We start from the raw sequence: 22,383 nt of genomic DNA, 5'->3' as shown, positions 1-22,383 counted from the left end.
TGAGGTTTCAGTGTTTTCTTGTACATTCTTGATGAGGTGACTTGGCTCTCTCAGGGAGGATCACAAGGCTCCAGGAGACACAGGCTGGTTTGACTCAAACCTTTCTGAAAATGGAATAGTTGACAGTTATGAATAAAGTTACTTAACAGTCAACTTCCTGTGGTTTACATGCATCTCTGAATCAGGAGGAGGCTGAAGGGCCACAGCTGAGACATGTATATTCCATCTGAACAAAAAAGGGCATCTTTCTCAAGCATTCAAAAGGGACTGCTTAAAAATCCGATATCCTGATAGAATTTAATAAAGTTTGAAACAGCCAAAGCAGCCTCCTGTGACACCAGAAGGTCTGTGAAGCTGATGTGTGGGTTGTTCATTCTGCTCTGTTGGGGTTTGCTCAAGGAGTTTGTGTGATTGCAGTAGCTCAGCATTCATTTGAGATGTGTGCCCAACTCTGATTTTGTCCTTGGATTGGCATCTTTGGGCTGTACTTGAAATGCAGCAGAGGGAAGTGGGCAGGGATGAGTTGTGCTCCATGCCATGGTTGGTTCCAGCAGTATCACTGCTGGCCTTCAGAGATCTGCATTTCCAAACTGCTCAACCATACAAATTACTTCAGAGGGTTCATCTGCTCTTAAAAATGAAGGTTCAGCTGTGACTGGTTTAAGACTATCTCACAGAACCACAGAATGATTTGGAGGGACACCTGCCATTATCCCAGCTGCTCCAAGCCTGTCCAGCCTGGCCTTGAACATTCCAAGGCATGCAGCATCCACAGCTCTGGGCAACTTGTGCCAGTGCCACAGAATCCTCAAAGGAAAGAATTTCTTCCTAATAACCAACCTAATCCTACTTTCTGTCAGTGTGAAGCCATTCCCCCTTGTCCTTTCACTCCAGACCCTTGTAAATAGTTTTTCCATTTTTCCAGGTACTGAAGGCCACAGTTGGGTGACCCCAAAGCATTCCCAATTCTCTCAGCCTTTCTTTGTAGGAGAGGTGCTCCATCTCTGTAATCAGCTTGGTGGCCTCCTCTGGACTCCCTCCAACAGGTCAAGGTCCTTCCTGTGCTGGGGACATCACTGTATTTTTAGCTAATCTTTAAATTTCCGTCCTATGTGCTCACAGAACGTGGGTGTGAAGACAACAGGAGTGTTAATGGAGAACTGTGGGGGTTTTAATGGGGGCAGATCCTTCAGTTTCTCGTTTCTATCAAGATTTTGCCCTTGGTGTGGCTCCTTTGTGGCGTGACACCACAGATGGGTTGTGGAGCAGCCACGTGGCAGGGATGGACATGGTGAGCCACACTGGCATTAGTGGGACAGAGTGGGGAAACCCAGTTTCTTTTTCCTAGTCATCTTGGGTAAACCAGAGGGTTTACAGTTTGTCAGAAGGGAAATTTTAGGTGACAGCTGTTGAGTACAGCTATTTAAATATGGTCACTGTCATGGATTTACTGAGTGGGATTTGTTTCTCTATCTACCAAGAAAAAGCAGCCTAACACAGAAGCTGGCATTGGGGCTGTTGTACTGGGATGTGAATTGTTCCTTTTCAAACTGATTTTTAAAAATAGGTGGCATTAAGGCTTTCCTCAGTTGTTGTGTGCTGAGTTTTTCAGTGTTTCTCTTCATTATTGGGTAAAATAAAAAACTTCACCCTTTGGGAAGGGATTGAAGCTCAGCTGCTTTGTAATGCTGCCTCTTTGAAGTTTGTTTAAATGGGTCAAAACTCTCTGCTTCTCCAGTAGTGCATTCTGATAATGATCTGTTCAGTGAGGTAGTTTGCTGTTCAGGAGTGTCTGTAGTTAGCAGAGCTCAGCTCAGCAACATGTCCAGGGCAGACAGAAAATTACCACTGGTCAGAGCCCTGGCTTGTGGCTCTGTGATATGGATGGGTGGCTGGAGTTGGATGGAAGAAGAGATGATGAGGTTGAAGCTGTTCTAGGTTTTTAATTAGTATGCAGATTGGTAAAACACAGTGAATGAACAACTTTTATCCTTGGTTACAGAGTTGAGTCATGTCCAGAGCACTTGCTGTCTGAACAGATTTTTACGAGGGGAGAACCCAAGCAGCTGAGCCCGTGGTGTGGAGGAAGGAAGCTGGAATGTCCCTGCTTAATGAGCTGTGTGATGTTGTAACTGATGGGTTTAATAATCCAGTCTCTTCAGTTTCAGCATGGCCACCTTGATTTTTGTGTGCCACTGTCTCTGACAGGTGACAGCCCAGAGGTGGAGTTGGCACCTCAGTGTCCCCTGGCAGTGATTTGCTGTTGGGTGTGTGGCTCTGGAGTGTCACTGTCACTGCAGCCCTGTGTGTTTTGCAGTTGTGATTTCAGGAAATCCCCTCTTTCAGAAAGATGCTTGCTTGGGGATGTTTTGTGAATTTTCCAGGCTGTGGTTTGCTTCTCTGTTCCAGCTGCTCAGTAGCTGCAAGCCCTGGGACTTAAAGGAGAGGTAGTAACTTCCACATTAACTGCAGAGTTAATGCTTCTTTAGGGAGAAGGTATTGCTGTAAGTTGTATAAAAATGCTGTCTAAGATTAAAATGCATACACACACACATGCACAAATTCAGCCTTTGAGGCCCAGGTATTCCAGAATAAATACCTGCACTTACTGAGTCTGAAATCTGCCTGATTGGTATGTAGCCAGCCCTGTGGGGAAGGGAAGGTTGCCAGCTCCTATTGGCACCTAAAAAAGAAATTAAAAAGACCTTAAATTTTATTTTGCCTTAGTATTCGGCTACAGACAGTGGATTTAGAATTCTGATCCTGTCACTCCTTCTTGGGAAGCTTGGTGGGCTCATGCATCAGAGTTGTTTATTATCTGTGAAATAGGAATGCACTTGCCTATACACCTTCCTTAGAGGACTGAGGCTAGAAAAGATACAGTACTGCTACCATTGCAAGCAGTTGCTGCTGTGTGCTACTAAAATGGTGTTCCTGCTGCAGTTTGTCACCCCAGAGAAAACAGGACAACTGAGCCAAACAGGAGGTAAAATGAGATAGCAGAGATGTGTTGGGCTCTCTCCCTGCAGGTGTGTTGAGCATGAGGCATGTTCCAACCAGAGCCCCAGTCTTGCCTCATTAAACGTTGATGTTCAAATTGCACACTTAAAGGTGTGGTATCCACTTGTATTATGTAACTTATTTTAGTGTCTGGAAAACTTACAAAGGTACCTTGCTGATGTGTTTGCCAGAACCCTTTTTGGCCTGTTGTTGACCCTACTCTGCTCAGGGTAGATGCTAGATGACACAGTTGAATAGTGAGGTTTATATTCTCCCTAGATCAAGTTTGCAGAGTTCACATTGAAGTGAAGGGAAGTCATTATCAGGGTGTAGCTCCTGTCCTAATTCACTTGTCTGGATTAGGTGCAGCCACTCCTACCTCAGATGCTGCTTGATTTTCTCATTGAGAAGACTCAGTCAGAACTTCTGCTCTTCCACCTCTGAAAGCATAGGTGGTTTCCTTTCTGCACGTACTGTAAAATGAGTAAGTTACAGCTGGTAATTAAGAGCTTCCAAAAGGAAGCAGATTTGTGAGGATGTGAGCAGATTGTCTGTGAGGATGCTGAGAACCTTAAAAAGGTGTTTTCCCCTGCAGTGAATTCCATCAGTACATTTCTATTGCAAGTCAACTCAGGTGCAACAATATCCATGGAAGAATTCCTCCTTAATCCCAGCACCCTGATGGAGTTCTACAGGGCTGACTGTAGTTCAGATTTACCATGAAAAAACCTTTAGTTCTGCATTACTGGAGGGATTAAAAACTGCAGCTACCCTTTGCCAAGACAGGGATGACTTGAATCCAGAAGATAAAGCTGAATAGTGAATGTGGTATCATGCACAGCAGCCTGGAGCTCTGCTCATCACTTAGAGAAAGATGTTCTGGTCCAGCTTGGTGTCTGATGGGAAACATGAGTGAAATGCTTTGTCTGCTGTGATTTCTCATCCTGTGTTCTGCTCATCACTCCCTGTGCTCTGGGGAAGTACCTGTGGGAATGAGTCCTGTGGCCCTGCAGTATAAGTGAACCTTCTCTGGTGGTTAATCCCTGGAGCTGAATGCCTGAATGCCTGTGTGCACACTCTGCAAAGCCTCAGAGCAATTGAATGTTTCTTTTCATAACGAAGGTGTGGCTGCTTCATTGATGCTCCCCATGGATAACACTTGGATTTATTTATCAAGTCTAAATTTGGAGAGAATGTGACTATTATAGATGTGCCTTTTATGCTTTTAAGCTTAAATATTAACTGGCCTAAGAATAAATCATCAGTTGTGTTCTTAGGATAGCTAATATTAAAGCTTACAACACTTAAATGTAGGTTTCAATAAATTATCTGGACTTCAGAATGTAAACTGTTGGGATCAAGGACGTCGCTTATTTAAATAACTCTTTGATTTGTTTTTAGGGGGAATCTGTAAAGTATTTCTTGGACAACTTGGATAAACTTGGAGAACAAGTAAGTCCTTTTTTATTTTTCTTTCCAGTCTTGAGTTTTAAGTAGTCTTTGTGATCTCTGGGTTTTAAATAGATGAAATGTAATTAGTGTCTACTCCAATAACTTTATCTTTAGTTAACTGGCACTGTCACATTATCTCAGCAGTTCATCACTGACATGTCAGAAACATGGGGCAATGCAAAGGCCAGGAGACTTTCTGGAAATAAACCTTCTGTCAGAAATGAGTAAAAAACAAGTTACAAATGCTTGGCCAGGCAGGAGACTGTTAAAGTAGCTTTTCAACACTAAATGACATGCAGAAATGGCTGGGTTTGGGGTTATGTGTCCAGTTAGGAACTCTGAGTTAAATCAGTCACAGGTCAGTGGTCCCTTCCAGGAATATCTACTTTAACATAAACTCAGGAATAAATACTGTTTTCTCTGGAAAAAAACTTGAAATTTCTGTAGAATACGTTTTTTTATAGAACTGTTAATGAGCACCTGAATAATGATGGGATCTGCTGATGCTCATCAGTTGTGGATTGCAGGAATGGTGTGTGGGAAAACTGCCTTTAAAACAGGAGTTTTAATATGGTGCTTGAACTCTGTGGGGGGGCAGTTTCTCCATGGTCATTCCCAGCTGATGGTAACAAATGAAGGAATCCAAACCACTTAACTAAAGCACTGGTTGTCATTGTGCTTCCCAGATCTCTGGCTTGAGAACTCCAGCACTTGGTCTCTGCATTTGGATTTGGTCTCAAGTTTAATACTTGCACTTACTCTAATGAGCTGCTGAACTCCCTGCCAGTGGTGGATTTCTCTTGTCTTTGAGTCCAGTGCCTTTAAGGTTCAAAGGGCTTGGATTTTTCCCCAACAATACTGGATAGACTTTTGCAGCTCCATTTCAAAGTTCTTCACAGAGAAACTTTGGTCCATTCTTTGATTAAAGTGTGAAACATAGTCAGTAGTTGGGTTTTTCAATATTTTTATACATACACAGAGTTACTGCAGGTCTGATGTTGCTGTGGGAGTGCTGTGAATTACAGCTTTTCTGGCTTCAGGTTGGACCAAATGGTGTTGAGAATCAGAGGGACTCATCAGCATCTGCTGTTGTAAAAAATTTGAAATCTTTGAGGAAAAAAGCACTAGCTAAGTTTTGTTAGGGAAAGATTTGATAGGTTCTTCTGCTTTATTCTTATCTATATGCAAGATTGTCTAATGATTGTTTCCCCAAATTGTAAATAAAAGTATTTGTTCTTATCTGATGCAACTGGCTGACTTGCAACTAAATTGCTTATAAACACATATATCTGCAATTCACGTGCCTCTTGCCAAAAGGGAGCTGATAACAGCACTGAGGGAAAAGAACTTAATGTTCAGATTTAATCAGATCAGCAGAATAGGAGTATCTGACAGGCAGACATGCGTGGGATCTCCTGGATTCCTTGCAACTGTGTGTTGCTATTTCAACTGCCAGTGCAGACTGTATGTATCCAAAATACCTCACAGAGAGACTTGGCTTTCCATCTTGTGATTGGATCTTAGTCATGCCTTAAATTGTAATTTGAACTAGGCAAACAGTGATGTGATAGCCAAAGGAGCTACTGATAACCAAAGGAACTCCTTTAGGAGAAGCAGACTGCAGTGAATTTGAGGAAAGGAGATAGGAAAATCAGGAAGAAAGCACGTGTTCCAAATCAGTATCAATGTGAGGATGCTTGAGGGAAAAACACATATTGACAATGGCAAAACATTGAAAGAACTTGGAAAATCATAGTCAGTGCCATCCAAGGAAAATACCTGATGCTGTTGAGACATGGAGAATGGGATCAGCACTGAGAAAGGGGCAAGCAGCTTGTATTCTGGGATCTGGGCATGAGGGAGAAAACACAATTGTCCTTCAGAAAGATAGCTGAAATACTGGGAGAGTTCCTGAGAGTTGTGATTGGTGTCCAGTAGCTAGATGGTGGCTGGATACCAGCACTGAACTCACAGAGCTCTCATTTGCTGCCTGTTGGGTCAGAGTAGCCAATATACAGAATAAAACATGGAATGGTTTGGGTTGGAAGGGACCCTAGAGATACCCATTTCCATGGCAGGTCTTCTGTGCAGGTAGAAGTAGGAAGCACTTGAGAGGATTCTCTTTGTGGCTGCAAGTGTGGAAGGAATTTTCAATGAGTAATAGTACTTGAGAGGGAATTTGCCAGGAATTCTGGGGATAAGATCCTTGTTCTTGAAAGCTTTACTGAGCAAACATTACAGGCCAACTCCCAGGAGAGTTTGCTTTGTGCCCTTGTTTCAATATTGAAGGTGCATGTGGCTTTGCCTATTGTATTAGCTGGTTATATTTATTTACATAATTTAATATTTCAGTCACTTCTGAGCTTTCCTAAGACGTTTTGGTTTTGTTCTGAGAAGTTGAGACTAACTTCCTGAAAAACAAAAGAATATACATTCCTGTTTGGAAGGTGGAATGAGTGTTGAACCTGTAACACTTGCCTACATGTTAACAGTCAGCTTTGCTCAAAATCCCTTCACATGTGCCCAGTGACATTTCATACAGTCCCTGCTTTTGCTGATTGTTTTCTTCTCTATAATTTCAGGAGAAAAGACCCAAGATACCTTTAACAAAGAGAAAAGTCTTACCATCCTTTAAAGTTGTTCATTAATCAGGCAAGGGGGTAGCAGCACGTCTTCTGATCAGTTTGGAGGGAACTTGATGTTGCTTTAGCAGTTCTCTCCTGCAGATTTTGGTGCTGTGGGGTGTGGATGTGTAACAGTGCTGCAGGGTGGGGAGCCTGTGCTTCAGAGCTGCTGTGTAATCCTGCCACGATAAAAATCAGTGCCTTAGTCATGGGCAGCTCTGGAAAAGGAGCCTGGAGTTCAGACAAAGCCCTCTCTCTCTGGTTTCACTTTGGAACTTACTGGGTAAGGCAAAGTGATCCTTGAGGTTTTGGAATTTTGCACTCACTTCATGATTTTTAGATTCAGTTTTTGTGGAACTTGCCCAGCTTCTTAAACTTGGGATACAAGGACTGAAATAGCCACGGTGCTGTGTGCCTGTTCCACCACCCAGCTGACTGCTTGAATCAGATTTTCTGCACCATGGTCTTACTCATCTTCATAAAAGCTCCAAGTGTGGGAACTGGCACTGTCAAAGGAAGATCATAGATCATTCAGTTTTTAAGAAGAGACTGAAATTCCAAAACCAAAATTCCACTCTCTGAAATGGTGAGAAATGCTGGGAAAATGTGAGGAAGAGTTTCCTTCACAAGTGAACAACAAGGTTTTAAAGTCCAGCACAGGCAGCTGTGTAGAGATGCACTTTGCAGATAACAGAAAGACTTGGACTACAGACAAAAGTGTAATTCTAGGAATGAAGAAATCCCCAGTCTGAGGGTTGAATTTCATGCTGTCAAAAGCTGACTAATAAGCATTCCTCTTCCTGTTGCATTTGCATCCATTGATGATGTTCATGTAACAATCAAAAAAAACCAGTCTCTTGAATGTCTCTTAAATTCTGGGGGAAGGTGGGCTGGAGAACTTCAGGATACAGCTGTCTGTGCCCCCCAGGCTGGAAAGGCACTGCTGTCCCCAGCTCTGTTTCTTCCTCTGTTCTACTCATTGCACAGCAAATTTTGTCAAAGTGAGCTCACCAGTGTGCACTGATACAGCAGGATGCAAAGACACATGGCACAAACACAAGAAGTTGCTTAGGTTTTAGTTTTCAGGCATAATTGATTGCTTTAAAGTTATTTAGTGGAGCAGCTGTTTTTTTTCTGGAGGCAGTCATGCACTTTGCAGGAGAGCATGGGAGGAATGGAGAGCCCACAGCTGGCATGGGATATCCCATAGTTAGGGGTTTGAGAGAGCTGTTTTAGAACCCATTTGCTGCACTGTAGTGTTGGCAGGCAGTGCTGTGGGAAGAGAATGAAGGAAGCATGAAGTGATCCAGAATGAGGGAAACTGGCATGAGGAATTGCTGGTTCACCTCTGAGGTTGGTTATGCATCCTTGTCCTGTGGCAAAGGGAGGGCTTAAGTTCTTTGGGGTTCATGTTCTGATTCATTATTGGATGTGTTTGCTGCTTTGAGCTGCAGCTCTTTCCCAAAAGCTCCAGTGTTAGCATGGAAATCCACATCCATGTCTTTTACCGAAAACCTCGTCCTGTTCCCGTGCAGGCTGCTCTCTGCACTGCAGCTCAGCTGTGCCCATACCCACGATCACATCCTAATCCAAAAACTCTCCTTATTTTTGTAGGATTACCTCCCCTCACAACAAGACATCCTGCTGGCACGAAGGCCCACCAAAGGGATTCACGAGTACGACTTTGAAATCAAAAACGTCCCTTTCAAGATGGTGGACGTGGGCGGGCAGCGGTCGGAGCGGAAGCGATGGTTCGAGTGCTTCGACAGCGTCACATCCATCCTGTTCCTCGTGTCCTCCAGTGAATTCGACCAGGTGCTGATGGAGGACAGGCAGACCAACCGCCTCACCGAGTCCCTGAACATTTTTGAAACAATAGTCAACAACCGGGTGTTCAGCAACGTCTCCATCATCCTCTTCTTAAACAAGACGGACTTGCTTGAGGAAAAAGTACAGAAAGTCAGCATCAAAGACTATTTCCCAGAGTTTGAAGGGGATCCCCACTGCTTAACAGATGTCCAAAAATTCCTGGTGGATTGTTTTCGCACGAAGCGCCGGGACCAGCAGCAGAAGCCCCTGTACCACCACTTCACCACTGCTATTAACACAGAGAACATCCGGCTAGTGTTCCGTGATGTCAAGGATACCATCCTGCACGACAACCTCAAGCAGCTGATGTTACAGTGATGGGCAGAAAGACTGGTTTATTTCAGTAACTCTCGTGTGTTGTTTTTTAACTAGAAGTTTACAGCAGGAGTAGAGAAATCCAGATCCTGTCAGACTTCTTGATATGTGGCTAAAAGCTGCTGCTGAACACATTATTGCCAATTTCTGCAGAAATTCAGGCTTAATCTCTTCCAGTGTAGCTTCAAGTTGACTCAAGTTGTAATTTTATAGCAGACCTATGTCTAAGTTACCTGTAAAGTGGTAAATTTGACCTTTTACAAACATGTGTATTATCCTAGAAAATCCAGAATTCCAAGTCAAAACTTCAGTGAAATGGTTGCAATTATTAGACTGTGGCAGTAATTTAAGGTGAGAGGGGGGAGAGAGAAACTTTTCACATCTAACTTCATTGTAAAGACTGTGATACCATAGCTGACTTTTGATTTCTCAGGTCTATTTTTGGTTAGAAATCCCAATCAAATCCCTTGCTGGAATCATCTCTTTGAAGCGCGGGTTCCTGGGTGGAACCTACTTCCTGTTTCAGTACAAATCATGGCATTGGGTTGGAATAGGAGATGCTTTAAAAATGTGTAAAATCAGGAGTTTCAGACACATCTTTCAGGAAGTGCTGAGTCCAGTGAGGAGGGATTAGTGGTTGGTACAGTACACAGAGCCCTGGAGCCATGGCAAAGCACAGAGCACTCTGATCAATGCTCTTGGCATTCTGGTGTGGGAAGGGGGGAGCAAGCCCAGCTTGTGGTTTTTATCTTCACTGTCCAGATGTTACCTGTGGGTCACCTGTTCTGGGCGTGCTTTAGCTTAGCACTGGTTTATTTGAACTCCCTGCCTCCTTCCCAGGTGCCTCCTCTGAGTCAGGAGTTTGGTGATGGAGAGAAGGACTTGCAAACCTAAGTGCCTCCTGTGTCCTGTCCTCCTTTGGCATTTTCAGTGGCCTTATGAATTCCCAGCAGAGGCCTTGTGTAGCTGACACCGTGCAGATGAATGTTTATTTCTGAGAAAACTCAAAGACTGTGTCCCAGCAGAATGTGCTTCAGCTGATGAGGTTCTTTCTGAGACTTTCCAGTTGGGTCTAAGCAATCCTAAGTGTACTTGAGCCAAATATCTTGCACAGCATCTTCCAGAGTGCTGCCTGTGACTATTTTACCCAAAGTCCTTTTACAGTTTTGTTTCATTTTCTTAGGGGGAGTTGTTAGCATTGCCATGTGATTAAAAAAAGAAATTATAATAATAATGAAAACAGTGAAAATAATCCTGATGTACCCCACAGCACACTGCAAAAAGAGAGAGAGATTGTGATACAAAAATCAGTGTCCCTGCCACGTTTCCCCCAGGCTGTGGTGTGGTGTGGGCAGTCCAGCTGCCACTTTGCCCCATGGAATTGGCCAGTTCCTGTGGATCATGCTGGTGGCCAATCCTTGAATCATGTTTATTGTCATCCCACGAGCTGGGGGTGACATGGTGGTGTCACTGCTGGGAGCAGTGGCCCTGCCAGGACATAGGAAAGCTGCCTGTCTCCTGAACTTAGCCTTGACTTACTGTGATTGTAAGTTGTATTAACATCTCTGTACCTCATTCTCCTGGCAGTAGAAGGGGAATAGTGTATTTTTATTTAGTTGAAAGACCTCTATTTTTTTATCTCATCCAATGGATAGTCATAGATTAGTCTGAGATTCTGGCCATCAGGCATTGCTGGGGGAGGAAAGAATTCTGAAAAGAGCTTGGGAGAAGTCACAGTGCAGAGTCTAAATATAATCCTAAAGTCTGGATGCAGCACTGATGTCAGGAGGGTTAATAGAATCTTGGATGGGGATATTTGATGGAGATTTTGCCTCTACTGGACATGGATTATTTCTGATTTGGTTGTGTTCAGGTTATATATGAGCAATTCATGGAGGTTGAAGCAGAGACCTCAGGAAGGGCTGGGGAGGCTCTTTCAGAGAATGAATAACACCTGTGATGGGAACAGAAGTTCTCCTTTGGGTTATCAGTGCTCCATGAGCAGATACAAACTTCTGGTGGCCTCCAAGTCGTGTCTTGGAAAGCAGAAAACAAATCCACACCCTTGGTTGTGAGCAGGAGCAGGAGTTGGGTTGGGTTTTCCTTTGCTGACAGCTGTCTGAACAAGTGTCTTTTCAAAACAGAGACTTAGCTCTGATTAAAAGTTGATTTGGAGAGGTCTGCAGTAGGTGCTTTGGAGGGTGTCAGACCAGATGATGGCAGAAAAGACTAAAGACTGGTAGTGGATGATAGGGTGAGTACCAGGGATTTGTCTAAACTAATTTATGTGAAGTGTTGATGAATTTTTTTGTCAATGGAAGCTGTTAATTTACTGAAGATCCTTGAAACTGATGTGAGTCTGAGGATCACCAAGATCAGTAGCCAGGATCACCAAGGCACTGGGCACTTCTGACCTTAGCAAAAGTGGGGAAACCCTCAGCAGCTTCTCCCCAGAACCACCACAAGAATCCCTGTTCTGAATCCTTTCAGATCACTCTCCTGTGAACCCCAGGGCCCGTTAGAGAGTGAGGGGGACCCAGTGCTGGGTCACTTGTAGGCCCTGGTAGATAAAGCACTATATGAATCTCAGGCAGAAATGAATTGTTTTAATGAAATAACTGAGTCAAATCACTTGGGTTTCCCACTCCCAGTGTGTGAGGGGTGAGGCAGCACACCTGGATGTTCCTGTTTACATGGTTCCTGTGTTACCCTACAGCCAAAAACCCCAAATCAACCCCTTGTCCATCTTCAGGCTCACTCTTCACGAGCTCCCTGAATGGAGCACACCTTGGGCTGTTGTATTTCCTGTTAGATTTATTTCTAAATGTCATTTTTTTATAGCAGGACATAAATCTGGTACAAGAGCTGAAGAGTTGATGCTCTGAATTGCTGAGTTTTGTCCTGAAACAAATGACAGAATTGCAGTTTGCTGGTGAGAGTGAAGCTTCCTCCTGGAAACCAGTCTGTGGTACAAGGTTGGGATGTATTCCAAGTGGAGGTGGGAAAGCAGATAGAAAGTGAAGTGTCCCAGAAAATCAAGTTTCCCAAAATTCCTTAGTTCTCTTTGCTGGAGTGAGCTGTGTTTTAAAGATCACTGACTGTATGGAAATAAACCACTGTCCTGTACAAGCTGTACTTGAAGGTGAAATTGGTGTTTTAGTGACTGTTCCCTGCTGCAGTGTTCAGCTGAGATGATTGATACCTAGAAACTGTGGCTGTTACCAGGGCTTTAAAAATGTTACTCTTTTTTTTTCTATATATTGTACATGGGAGCATAAGCCATCAGTTTGTGTGAAACTTCAGCTTTCTTCTAGAATAACTGCTCTTAAAAAAAAAGTCAAGTTGATCTCAAAGGCTGTTTATGAGTATGGGGCTTGTTTGTGAGTAGCTTTCAATTCAGCATTACCCAGCAGAGTGATGGGTGTTCCTGGTGGGTCCCATGACCAGAACACCCCCTGGCAGAAGGTTCATTTTCCTGTTCCACACCCCTGTGCAAATCCTTCAGCAGTTCACTTTACAGGTCTTGTCTCTGATGGTACCATTAACGTAGGTTTAATTACACAGCATTGCAATACAGTGCCATTTTGCAATTTCTTTGCATTGTACTTGAAGATGAGTTGAATTGCAGACTATTTAAAACTGCTTTCCTGCGCTTCCAGTAGCAGTGAGAGCTTACCTTATGTGAAGCCTTTATGTAAAAATATATTTTATAACAACCTCATAGATCTTTAACAAAACCAAGATTTGTATTAGCTTTGTATAAATGTTTGTGGCTTACAATTTTATATGTTTAACTTTTTATAAACTTTCCAGGGACTACTTTTTATTGTAAATTTTTTTTTTCTCTCCTTGCTTTAGTTTAAGATTGGCAATAAATTATTTCTAAGGGAGGTCTTAGAAGAAAAAGCATCACTTCTTTTTTATAAAACAGTTAAATCAATTCATAGTTTCAGACCTCTTACACTTGCTTGTACATTGCTCTGTACATACTCTCCAAAAGTGTTGCCTTTCAGCTATTAATATTTGCCTTGTGTACAAAAATTACTGACGATGAATAAACATATACAGCCTCATGGTGGTGTGATGAAATCATCTTTGTCTGTTTATTAACGAGCAGAGGCAGCCAGCTGACTCTTTTTGTTGCTGGTTTGCTCCTGCTAACACATCTTGTGTTTCAAATAAAATATGTAACAGAGTCAAACAAGCTCTGCTCAAAAGGCTCCTCCAGGTTCTGCTCGGCCTGATGACTTTGTCCCCGGCAGGGAGGCACCAGGAAATTGCTGACTTGCACTTGACAGCCAGTTTTGTGCTCAATATTTAAAATATTGATGGCACTCGGGTGTGCTCTGCGACAAACCTCTATGAATTATGGATCTTGATATAGCAGAGTTGTTTTTTTGTTGGTATTTTTAAACTTTTTGACTAAGCCAGCCTCTGCCTTCTGGAGAAGAGACTAACTGGCTGCAGTATGGAGCAGAATTTTGCAGCAAAACATTGATTTCTCATCAGCTTTTATAGGCCTGCAATGCTTCATTTTCCACAAGAGCCCTTGGGTTTGGCTGGCACACTGTGGACACTAAATCCCAGGAAATACTCAGCCCAGGTCATCCTTGTTTATGGGGCTGGACTCTGCCCTAGTGCTGGAGCTGTGACAGGAGCTGCAGGAATTGTCACTGTGGATGTTGTTGTGGCTGAGTCGGAGCCTGGATGCTCTCAGAGCCACCTCTGATCCCTGAAACGAGTTCAGAACGTGCCAGGTGTTCTGGAACTTTGCTGGTTTGGATTCCAGGTCCTGCCTATCCTTTTTTCACTCTGGAAAAGTCACACCAGCTGAACACTCTGATGTTCCTCTGACTTGAAATCCTGGGGGTTTTTTTAAGTCTTTTTAAAGTTGTTTTGGTTTTTTTTCATCCTATTTCCTGAGGTGCCACCTGAGAAGTAAAACCAAACCCATCTAGAACTCAGCTTAACAAGTTGTATTTGTTTGGTTTGTAATCCAAATATCACAAGTGCAATTGCATTGCTTTCCCCTGGGCTTCTGGTGAAGCTTTTGGGGACTTAAGCCTTGAGCAAACCTATCTAGTGCAAGGTGTCCCTGCCCATGGCAGGGGGTTGGAACTGGATGAGCTTTAAGATTCCTTCTGACTCAAACCATTCCATGATTCTGTGATAATTCTGTTAAATAATTAATAATGTATAAATAACTAATAATTTCTTCTTAGGAATGGGTTAGTGATGTTGGACCGTGCTGGGATCTGATCACCTCACCACAGTGATGTGCTAAGGGCTGAAGTGGTGGGAAGAGAGAAGTGGAAAAGAGCACGTTCCAGGATTCATTTCCAAGGGCAAGTGAAGTTTCCTCACGTTTGCAACACTTTTGATTTGCCAAAACACCTCGTTGCAGTGCTGAGTGTAGGTTGGGTGTTCCAGCCTCTTCCTTCCTGTTCAAGTAACTCAGCGATTGCACAATAACTGACAGGAGGGATTAAGAGCAGTGAGCAGGAGCTGGCTTCAGAGTGACCTTGGTCCCATTCCTTTGGGGAGCAGAGGTGCCCAGGGAGGGCAAAGGGCTGAGGAGAGGCTGCCAGGAGAGAGATCCCGTGGGGAATCCAGCTGGGAATGGGACAGGAATCTGCTCTGGCACTGACCCTGCTGGGTTTGCCCTCAAACAGAGCAGGTGGTGGCAGGAGGTGCTTCTGCCCCTCTATCTGGTACCCTGGCCATTGTGCTCACAGCAGCTGAGCTGCTCCCAGTGTGTCTGAGATGGGAATTACTTGATTAAAAACCAAGGACCCAGGTAGATGGAGTCCCACAAGGCTCTGCAGAAGTTTTCTTTGTGCCTAAGATGCTCTTGGATTGCCTGTCTGCTTGCTCTCATGCACTTGAGGCCAGGCATTGGTTCCAGCAGGAGTGCAGCTCCCACAAACAGCATTTTTTCTGGGGTCCCTGCTCCCTGTCAGTACTAGGAGCAGCTCCTGCTGCATGGCAGAGCCGGTGCTCAGCCTGGACTCAGTGAAAAGGCAGCAGAGACTCGGGGATGAGGAATCCAAAAATCCCCCACGAGATGCGAGGGGAGAGCAGTCCCAGGCGAGCTGCTGCCTCTGCAGGGAGCGAGGCTGTGATTAATTGCTGAGCACTGGATCTGACAAACCTGCATTTGGGGCTGTGCCACGGTGCCTGCAGCTCCACACACAGTTAATATTTAAAGGCTGAGCACTCCCAAGCTGTGAGCAGCAGGTTGTGTTTGCTGCTCCTCGGGCAGGGAGGGCTCCCTGCACTGCAGGGGAAGGCAGGAACGTGTTTGTCAGCAGATCCAGGGCGTGAATAAATCCCATCTCTCTGCCTGGATGGCTGGAAATGTAGTGACCCACTAAGATGATGCTCATCAGTGAAGACTGGTTTTTATTAATTTAGAACTTGCAGAGCAGGAGGAAGCACGAGATCCTGTGCACCCAACAGAATCCAAAGCCAGTTTTTCCCAGTATTCAATAGTGGATCTTGCCTATATAAAAGATGCTGATGCCCTTCCCAGGATTCTGCCCATTGACAGGAAACATCTTAGAGCCCAAATCCCTGCCTGATGTCCAAACCTCTGTTCACCCAGGCCAATCCTGGTGGCTCTGAGCCAGGCTGAGGGTGCTGTCCTGTCCTCTGTGTTGATGCCTGCAGCCTGGAACACAACCAACTTCTCTGAGGTAGCAAAAATCCACCTCTTATCAGATCCAGAGGGGAAGCAGGAGTGGACAAAAGGAGAAGGACATCTAATTTAACATCCTCCTTCCTGCAGCCAGCCTGTGCACTGCTCAGGGGCTGAGTGACTGTTTCCAAGCTGACCATGCTCCAGTGAAATTTGGGGGGTGACAGCAGCTGTGATTAACTCACTCCAGCACTCCCTGCGCCTGCCTGTCCCTGCAGTGCCATCACCACCCCCACGTGGGGTTCAACTCCTCTGCACCCCCAGTCTGTGCCTGGGGGCTGGTTGTTGTTTTCAGCTTTTATTGGAAGAAAAGCCAGCATCTAACAGTGATACAGATCTTTCTGAGGTTGCCTAGGCAGAATATTTTGCATTTTTTCTGTATGAGCCGATTCTCTTGTATCGATCCGGAGTCCAAGGGTGGGAGCAGCTGTGAGCTGATGATTGTTTCCTGCTGGAGCCTCCACTTTCCCTGAAGAAAGGGGAAGCAAACAGGAGAACTTCAGTGAAATCAGCATTTTCAATGCATTATTAACATCAGGATTCGCAGGGGGGCAAGTTGAGCAAGGCTTCAGCAGCACCAGCCTTCTTACATCACGTCTGGCACTTGCTGAAAAATTGTCTACAATGAAGGGGAAAACTTCCTCTTTTGTTCTTGCAGACAACCCACGCAGACTCTCCTTCCTTCTCTCTCCCATGCCCACTTACAAAACAAGGAGAAAAGGGGATATTTCTCATTTTATCCTCTGCTGTGCTCCACGAGCTGCCTGGGGAAGGAACAACCAGGCTCTGCAGCAGAAGCCACTCCAGTCCCTCCCTGTTGATTGCATCTTCTCCCACAGCAGGAAACCCTGCTGCTGCTGCTCCTCTCACCTCTGCAATACTCAAGGTGAAATATTATTAAACTTTTTTTTTTTTTTTTTTTTTTTTTTTTGCCAGCATGTGGCAAAACCTAAGTCCTCCTCCTGTTTCCAGTGAAGAGTTGGCTTTCAGTGCACTGTCATGGAGCAGTGAGGAGTCACCTCTGGTGTCCTTTGGGGATGTCACTGGGGAAAGGAACATTTCTGCATGGGAAAAAGCAGCAGGTCTGTGGCTGTCTCCTTGTTCAGCTGATTGACATCACTGCAAGGACCTAATTGTGATCTTCCAGACCCTGGAGGGAGCCTGAAACAAAGATGGAGAAAGATAATTTGCAAGGGTCTGGAGTGAGAGGACAAGGGGAATGGCTTCAAACTGACAGAGAGCAGGTTTAGATTGGATTTTGGGGAGAAATCCTTCCCTGTGAGGGTTGCCCAGAGCAGCTGTGGCTGCCCCTGGATCCCTGGCAGTGTCCAGAAGGGCTTGGAGCACCCTGGGACAGTGGGAAGTGTCCCTGCCCACGGCAGGGGTGGGACTGGGTGAGCTTCAGGGTCCCTTCCAACCCAAACCATTCCACAATTTATCCCTTTGGAAAATCAGCCCCACTTGGCTGAACTGGGAGGTTTGATATATGGAGAGTATTTAGACATTTATTATTCAAATTAATTGGCAGAGGGAGCTCCTCTCTGAAAGGTAAAGTGTTGTTCTCCCCTCTCCACAGCAGCAGGGATGGAATATGAAAGCAGCTGGCAGCCACCCAGCCATTCCTGGAGCCAGGCTTCCCACTCCCCTCTCCTGTGCTTGCAGCAAGACAAATGCCTGTGATGCTGCCAAGGGAAGGAGAGCAGAGGAGGAAAACACAGCCTGGCACATTCCCTGCCTGCTGTGGCTCTGAGGCAGGGGGAGGTGGGGGATCCCTGGGTGGGAATCACTGCCCACCTGCAGGGAAAGCTCCTGGGAGCTGCTTGCAGGGCACCAGGAGGGAGGGAAAAGCACCTGCAGAGTGCAATCCTCAGCCTGAAGGGTGTCCCAGGAGGGTGGGTGAGCCAGAGAAGTGACACCACACTCAGTGCCCCACTCCCTGGTAAGGGCAGTGTCAGTGTGACCGTGCAGAGTGCTCCAGGTCCTTCAGAAAGGTCCAGACTTTCTTCTTGCTGGGGGGATTTCAGGGCTGGACTCTCCCAGGCCTGTTTGTGGCAGGATTTCACCTGTCCCATCTCCATGTTCACATTTATAACACTCACAGTCCTTTGTATTTATATAACTCCTTATTTGTTTGTATTTAAGTAATTCTTCCTCCTTTAAATAGCTCTTGGAAGTGGCGTGGGATGTAACCCCACATATTTACAGTTCCTGTAAAGCAAAAGAACAACTAAAACATCTGAAATGAAACTAAGAACTGAACATAATTTCCCATTTCCAAAGCTCTTTGGATCTCACATTTCTTTAGCACAGGCTGATTTTTTCCTCCATCTTCTGGTCAGATTTTATGGGACATGAATGTCACCCCATCCTTACATGCCAGGCTCTTTAGGAAGAGCTCCTAATGCAATGTTTGTGAAAAATACTCCAGAGCTGAATGTATAAGTAGAAGAATCAGATCTTTGCTGATGTGGCAAGATTATTGTGTGCAGCCAGTTCTGTTTCAGCCCTGTGTCAGTTTGAAGCTTCAGACCAAACATTGTGGAGGAGCTGGAGGGGCAGAGGCAGGACCATGATCCATGTTCATGGTCCTGTGCCATGGTCTGAGCTCTGACGGATTCCAGGAATATCAGAGCACTAAATTTAGCAGCTGTGCTTGCTCAGCAGCTTTGGGTCCAGCAGGCCAAGGGGAGGTGTGAAATTCAGTCTCAATCACCACATTAGCAACGCTTCCTGAGAATTCCAGGATCCTGCTTTTCCCTGGTTTATGTCTCTTTGAAATGCTGGAGAAAACAATGAAATTATCAGGGGGAAAATAGAACATTAATATCTGGCTATAGGAACCATGGGCTAAACTCTGTCTTCCAGCAAACCTCACCTGTGGGTGTTTTTGTAAAAGCTTCTGAACACAAAGAGTGTAAATATTGGAGCTTTTATTTGTTTGGATTTAATAAAAACCCCAAAGAGCTGTTGGGTGTGTTGAAGAACTGCTGCTCCTGACACACCTGTACAAGGCAGTAAGCCCAGAGTGCCTCTGGTTATAGAGGAAAATACAGGAAAAATGTTTCCTGGGAAAAATGCATGGAGGCAGATAACTCCCTGAAGGGTTTCAGCTCCATGCTGGGTGTGGTCATGGTGCATTGTCACGATGCTTTTGCCCTCAATTTTGCAAATTCTCCCCAAAATCTCCCCCAGAAAGGGCGATGCTCTCATTACCAAGTTCTCAATGTTCTCCTTCCCTTGCTGCTGCTTTCCTAAAGGTCTCTTAAAACTTTTAAACGAGCTGGATTAATAAAATATGCTCCATCTCTCCCGTGCACATATTTTAAATTAATAATGGCAATCCTGCTGTCAATTCACGCTGGAACAAACCAGTCCAGCACACCCAGTCCTCCTGTCCCCAGCCCGTGTGTCCCTGTCCAGCCTGTCCCCACCCAGAGTGTCCCCACCCCACCTGTCCTTCCCTGCCTGTCCCCACCCCGTGTGTCCCATCCCGTATGTCCCAGTCCCATCTGTCCCTGCCTGTCCCCATCCCGTGTGTCCCATCCCGTATGTCCCTGTCCCGTATGTCCCTGTCCCGTCTGTCCCCATCCCGTGTGTCCCATCCCGTCTGTCCCTGTCCCGTCTGTCCCTGCCTGTCCCCATCTCACGTGTCTCTATCCTGTATGTCCCATCCTGCCTGTCCCCATCCCGCGTGTCCCTGTCCCGCCCGTCTCTGCCCCGTCTGTCCCTGTCCCCTGTGTCCTCATCCCTTCCTGTCCCCGTCCCGCCTGTGTCCCCATGTCCCTGCCTGACCTTGTCCCTGATGTCCCTGTTCTCATGTCCCGCCCGTCCCTCTCCTGCCTGTATGTCCCTGTCCCGTGTGTTCCTGACCCCTGTGTCCCCATGTCCCTCCTGTCCCTGTCCCTGTTCCCATCCCTGTCCCTGTCCCCATGTCCCTTCTGTCCCGGTCCCTGCCCCCGTATCCCTCCTGTCCCTGTCCCTGTCCCGGTCCCTGTCCCTGTTCCCATCCCTGTCCCTGTCCCTGTTCCCATCCCTGTCCCTGTTCCCATCCCTGTCCCTGTCCCTGTCCCTGTTCCCATCCCTGTCCCTGTCCCTGTCCCCATGTCCCTTCTGTCCCGGTCTCTGCCCCCGTATTCCTCCTGTCCCTGTCCCTGTTCCCGTCCCTGTCCCGCAGTCCCCGGGGGGGCCGGCAGGGGGCGCGCGCGGGCCGCGCAGCCGGGGGCTGAGGAGGGAGGGGGACACGGAGGGGACAGGGAGGGGACAGGGAGGGGACACCGAGGGGGGCACAGGGGGGACACCGAGGGGACAGGAGCACGTTCCCCCGGCCCGCCCGGTGCCGCCGGTCCCTCTGCTCCTGCCGCCCCCGCCCCAGGTGCGAGGCGCGCTCGGCTGGGAAGCGGCGCAGGCACGGACACGCGGGGGGCGATGGGTCCCCTAAACCCGCTCTGTGCCCGTGCCTGACTCGGGAATGGGATGGGATGGGATGGGATGGGATGGGATGGGATGGGATGGGATGGGATGGGATGGGATGGGATGGGATGGGATGGGATGGGATGGGATGGGATGGGATGGGATGGGATGGGATGGGAATAGAATTAGGAATAGAATATATATGGAACGGAACAGAATAGAATAGAATAGAATAGAATAGAATAGAATAGAATAGAATAGAATAGAATAGAATAGAATAGAATAGAATAGAATAGAATAGAATAGAATAGAATAGAATAGAATAGAATAGAATAGAATAGAATAGAATAGAATAGAATAGAATAGAATTAGAAATAGAAATAGAATATCCTAAGTGGGAAGAGGACCACAAGAATCATTCAAGTCCTGCACAGACCTCCAGCAGTCCCACCCTGGCAGTGCTGTCCAAATTCTCCTGTTGCTCTGGCAGCCTCGGGGCTGTGCCCATTCCCTTGGCCACTCTGCTTCCCTGTGCCTGGCTGGGTGTGTGCTTGTCCCACACCCGTCCCAGGCTGGTGTCGGCTCTGCCTGGGAGCCACCCCTCACACCTGAGCCTGGCTTTCACCCCAGCAGCCAGCCCTGCTCTCTGACTGCCTCACAGGATGCATTTCACCACCCCTGCCTGGGTTTGTGTCTCTGTTGCTGTAGATACCACCAGCTTCTGCCTGTGTGTGTTTGCTTGTTTTTCTCATCTTTCTACAGCCTTACAGACATTAAAAGTGTAGAAGCACATAAGTTCAGGGTTTCCAAAGGAAGCTGTGGTCTGAGACATGCAAAGAAATGCCAGTGGTAGAGTTACACTTGTGGTTAGTGACTGTTTATTTGTTTTGCTAAGTAGAAGCAGGTGTTACAGAGGGTATTTGGGGAAAGAGGAGAAGGGCTGTGTTGCTGAGGCTTGAAAACCTTCTCACCCCTGTTAACTATTGTGTTCAGACACGAGAGGCAGAATGCAGGTGAGAGAGAGAAGGGGTTTTTGCTTTGGTCTTTCAACCTGAAGATTAAAATCTTTCAGCTTTCTCCTTTCATTTTCATTTTGAAAACCATGTTATCAAGGACTGCACAGAGCTGATAGTGAAGCAGAGGCAGGAACCCCAAATGTGTTCACCCAAACCCCTACAAGTGTTGAGGGAGAACCATGAGAGGTGATTGAAATGTCTGCAGGTGCTGCTGCAGGATTGAAGTGCAACATGTGCAGAAAACTTGGTGTATTTAAAGGGTTACTCCCTGCCATTTACTATGGACTATTTTAAAATTTACTGTCTGACAAGGAACTACCAGTGCACTAAAAATTCTTCTCTGGAGAGCTAATGTTTGTATCTCTTGGCTGATGCCGTTGCTAGCATGATGCTCAGTGTTTGGTCTGTGCTGAAGCTGCCTGTACCCAGGAATGTTTGTCTTCATCACTCCTAAATCCAGGCTGGAGTGTGCTGTGGGCTCTGCCCAGAGCATCCAGAGAGGGCAGACAAGTCTGGCTGCATCCAGGATATTTCATGATGTTCAGGAGAAAATGCCTTGAATTTAATCCAAGTTATTTACACAGTTTCTCTCTCTCCTTTTTTTTTTTTTTTTTTTTTCAATCAGGTTCACTTTTTTAATGGGTGCTTTGTGTGAGAGGTTTAATTTCCTGTGTCAGGATGTTATTTGTAATTGCTGTAACCAGGATTTGGGCAGGTTTCTTTTCTTTACCTCTCCCAGGTAGGAAACTTCCTGCTCTGTGCTGGCAAATTGACTGCCCTGTACCTGGGCCCCAAATCAGGCTGCTGGGGCACACTTCCCACTGTGCACAATTTTCAGGGCTAATTTTTGCTCTCAGCTTTACAGATCTGCTTTTGTTCTCCCTTCCTGCCCTCACATACTGTGAGCAATTAACTCCTCCAAAGCATGTGAATTTTGTTTTTAACAGTCCACACCAGAGTGCATCTATATGCATTTTAAAAATTACTCTTCTGAAATGGA

At 45.9% G+C, this 22,383-nt stretch overlaps 1 protein-coding gene across 1 annotated transcript in view; it reads left to right on the top strand.

Annotated features, from left to right (window-relative positions):
* Positions 1-13,333, top strand: part of GNA13 (G protein subunit alpha 13) — a 29,050-nt gene extending 15,717 nt beyond the window's left edge. Inside the window, exons 3-4 of the mRNA XM_056505997.1 lie at positions 4,402-4,452; positions 8,691-13,333. Coding sequence (XP_056361972.1) covers positions 4,402-4,452; positions 8,691-9,263 — 624 coding nt within the window. The 3' untranslated portion in view covers positions 9,264-13,333. The remainder of the gene's footprint in view (positions 1-4,401; positions 4,453-8,690) is intronic.
* Positions 13,334-22,383: the final 9,050 nt, after the last annotated feature.

This window comes from Oenanthe melanoleuca, chromosome 18 (genome assembly GCF_029582105.1).
Source record: "Oenanthe melanoleuca isolate GR-GAL-2019-014 chromosome 18, OMel1.0, whole genome shotgun sequence".
NCBI classification, from domain to species: Eukaryota; Metazoa; Chordata; class Aves; order Passeriformes; family Muscicapidae; genus Oenanthe; species Oenanthe melanoleuca.
The sequence above is the reverse complement of the archived record's forward strand: the minus strand, read 5'-3'. Positions and strand labels throughout refer to the sequence as shown.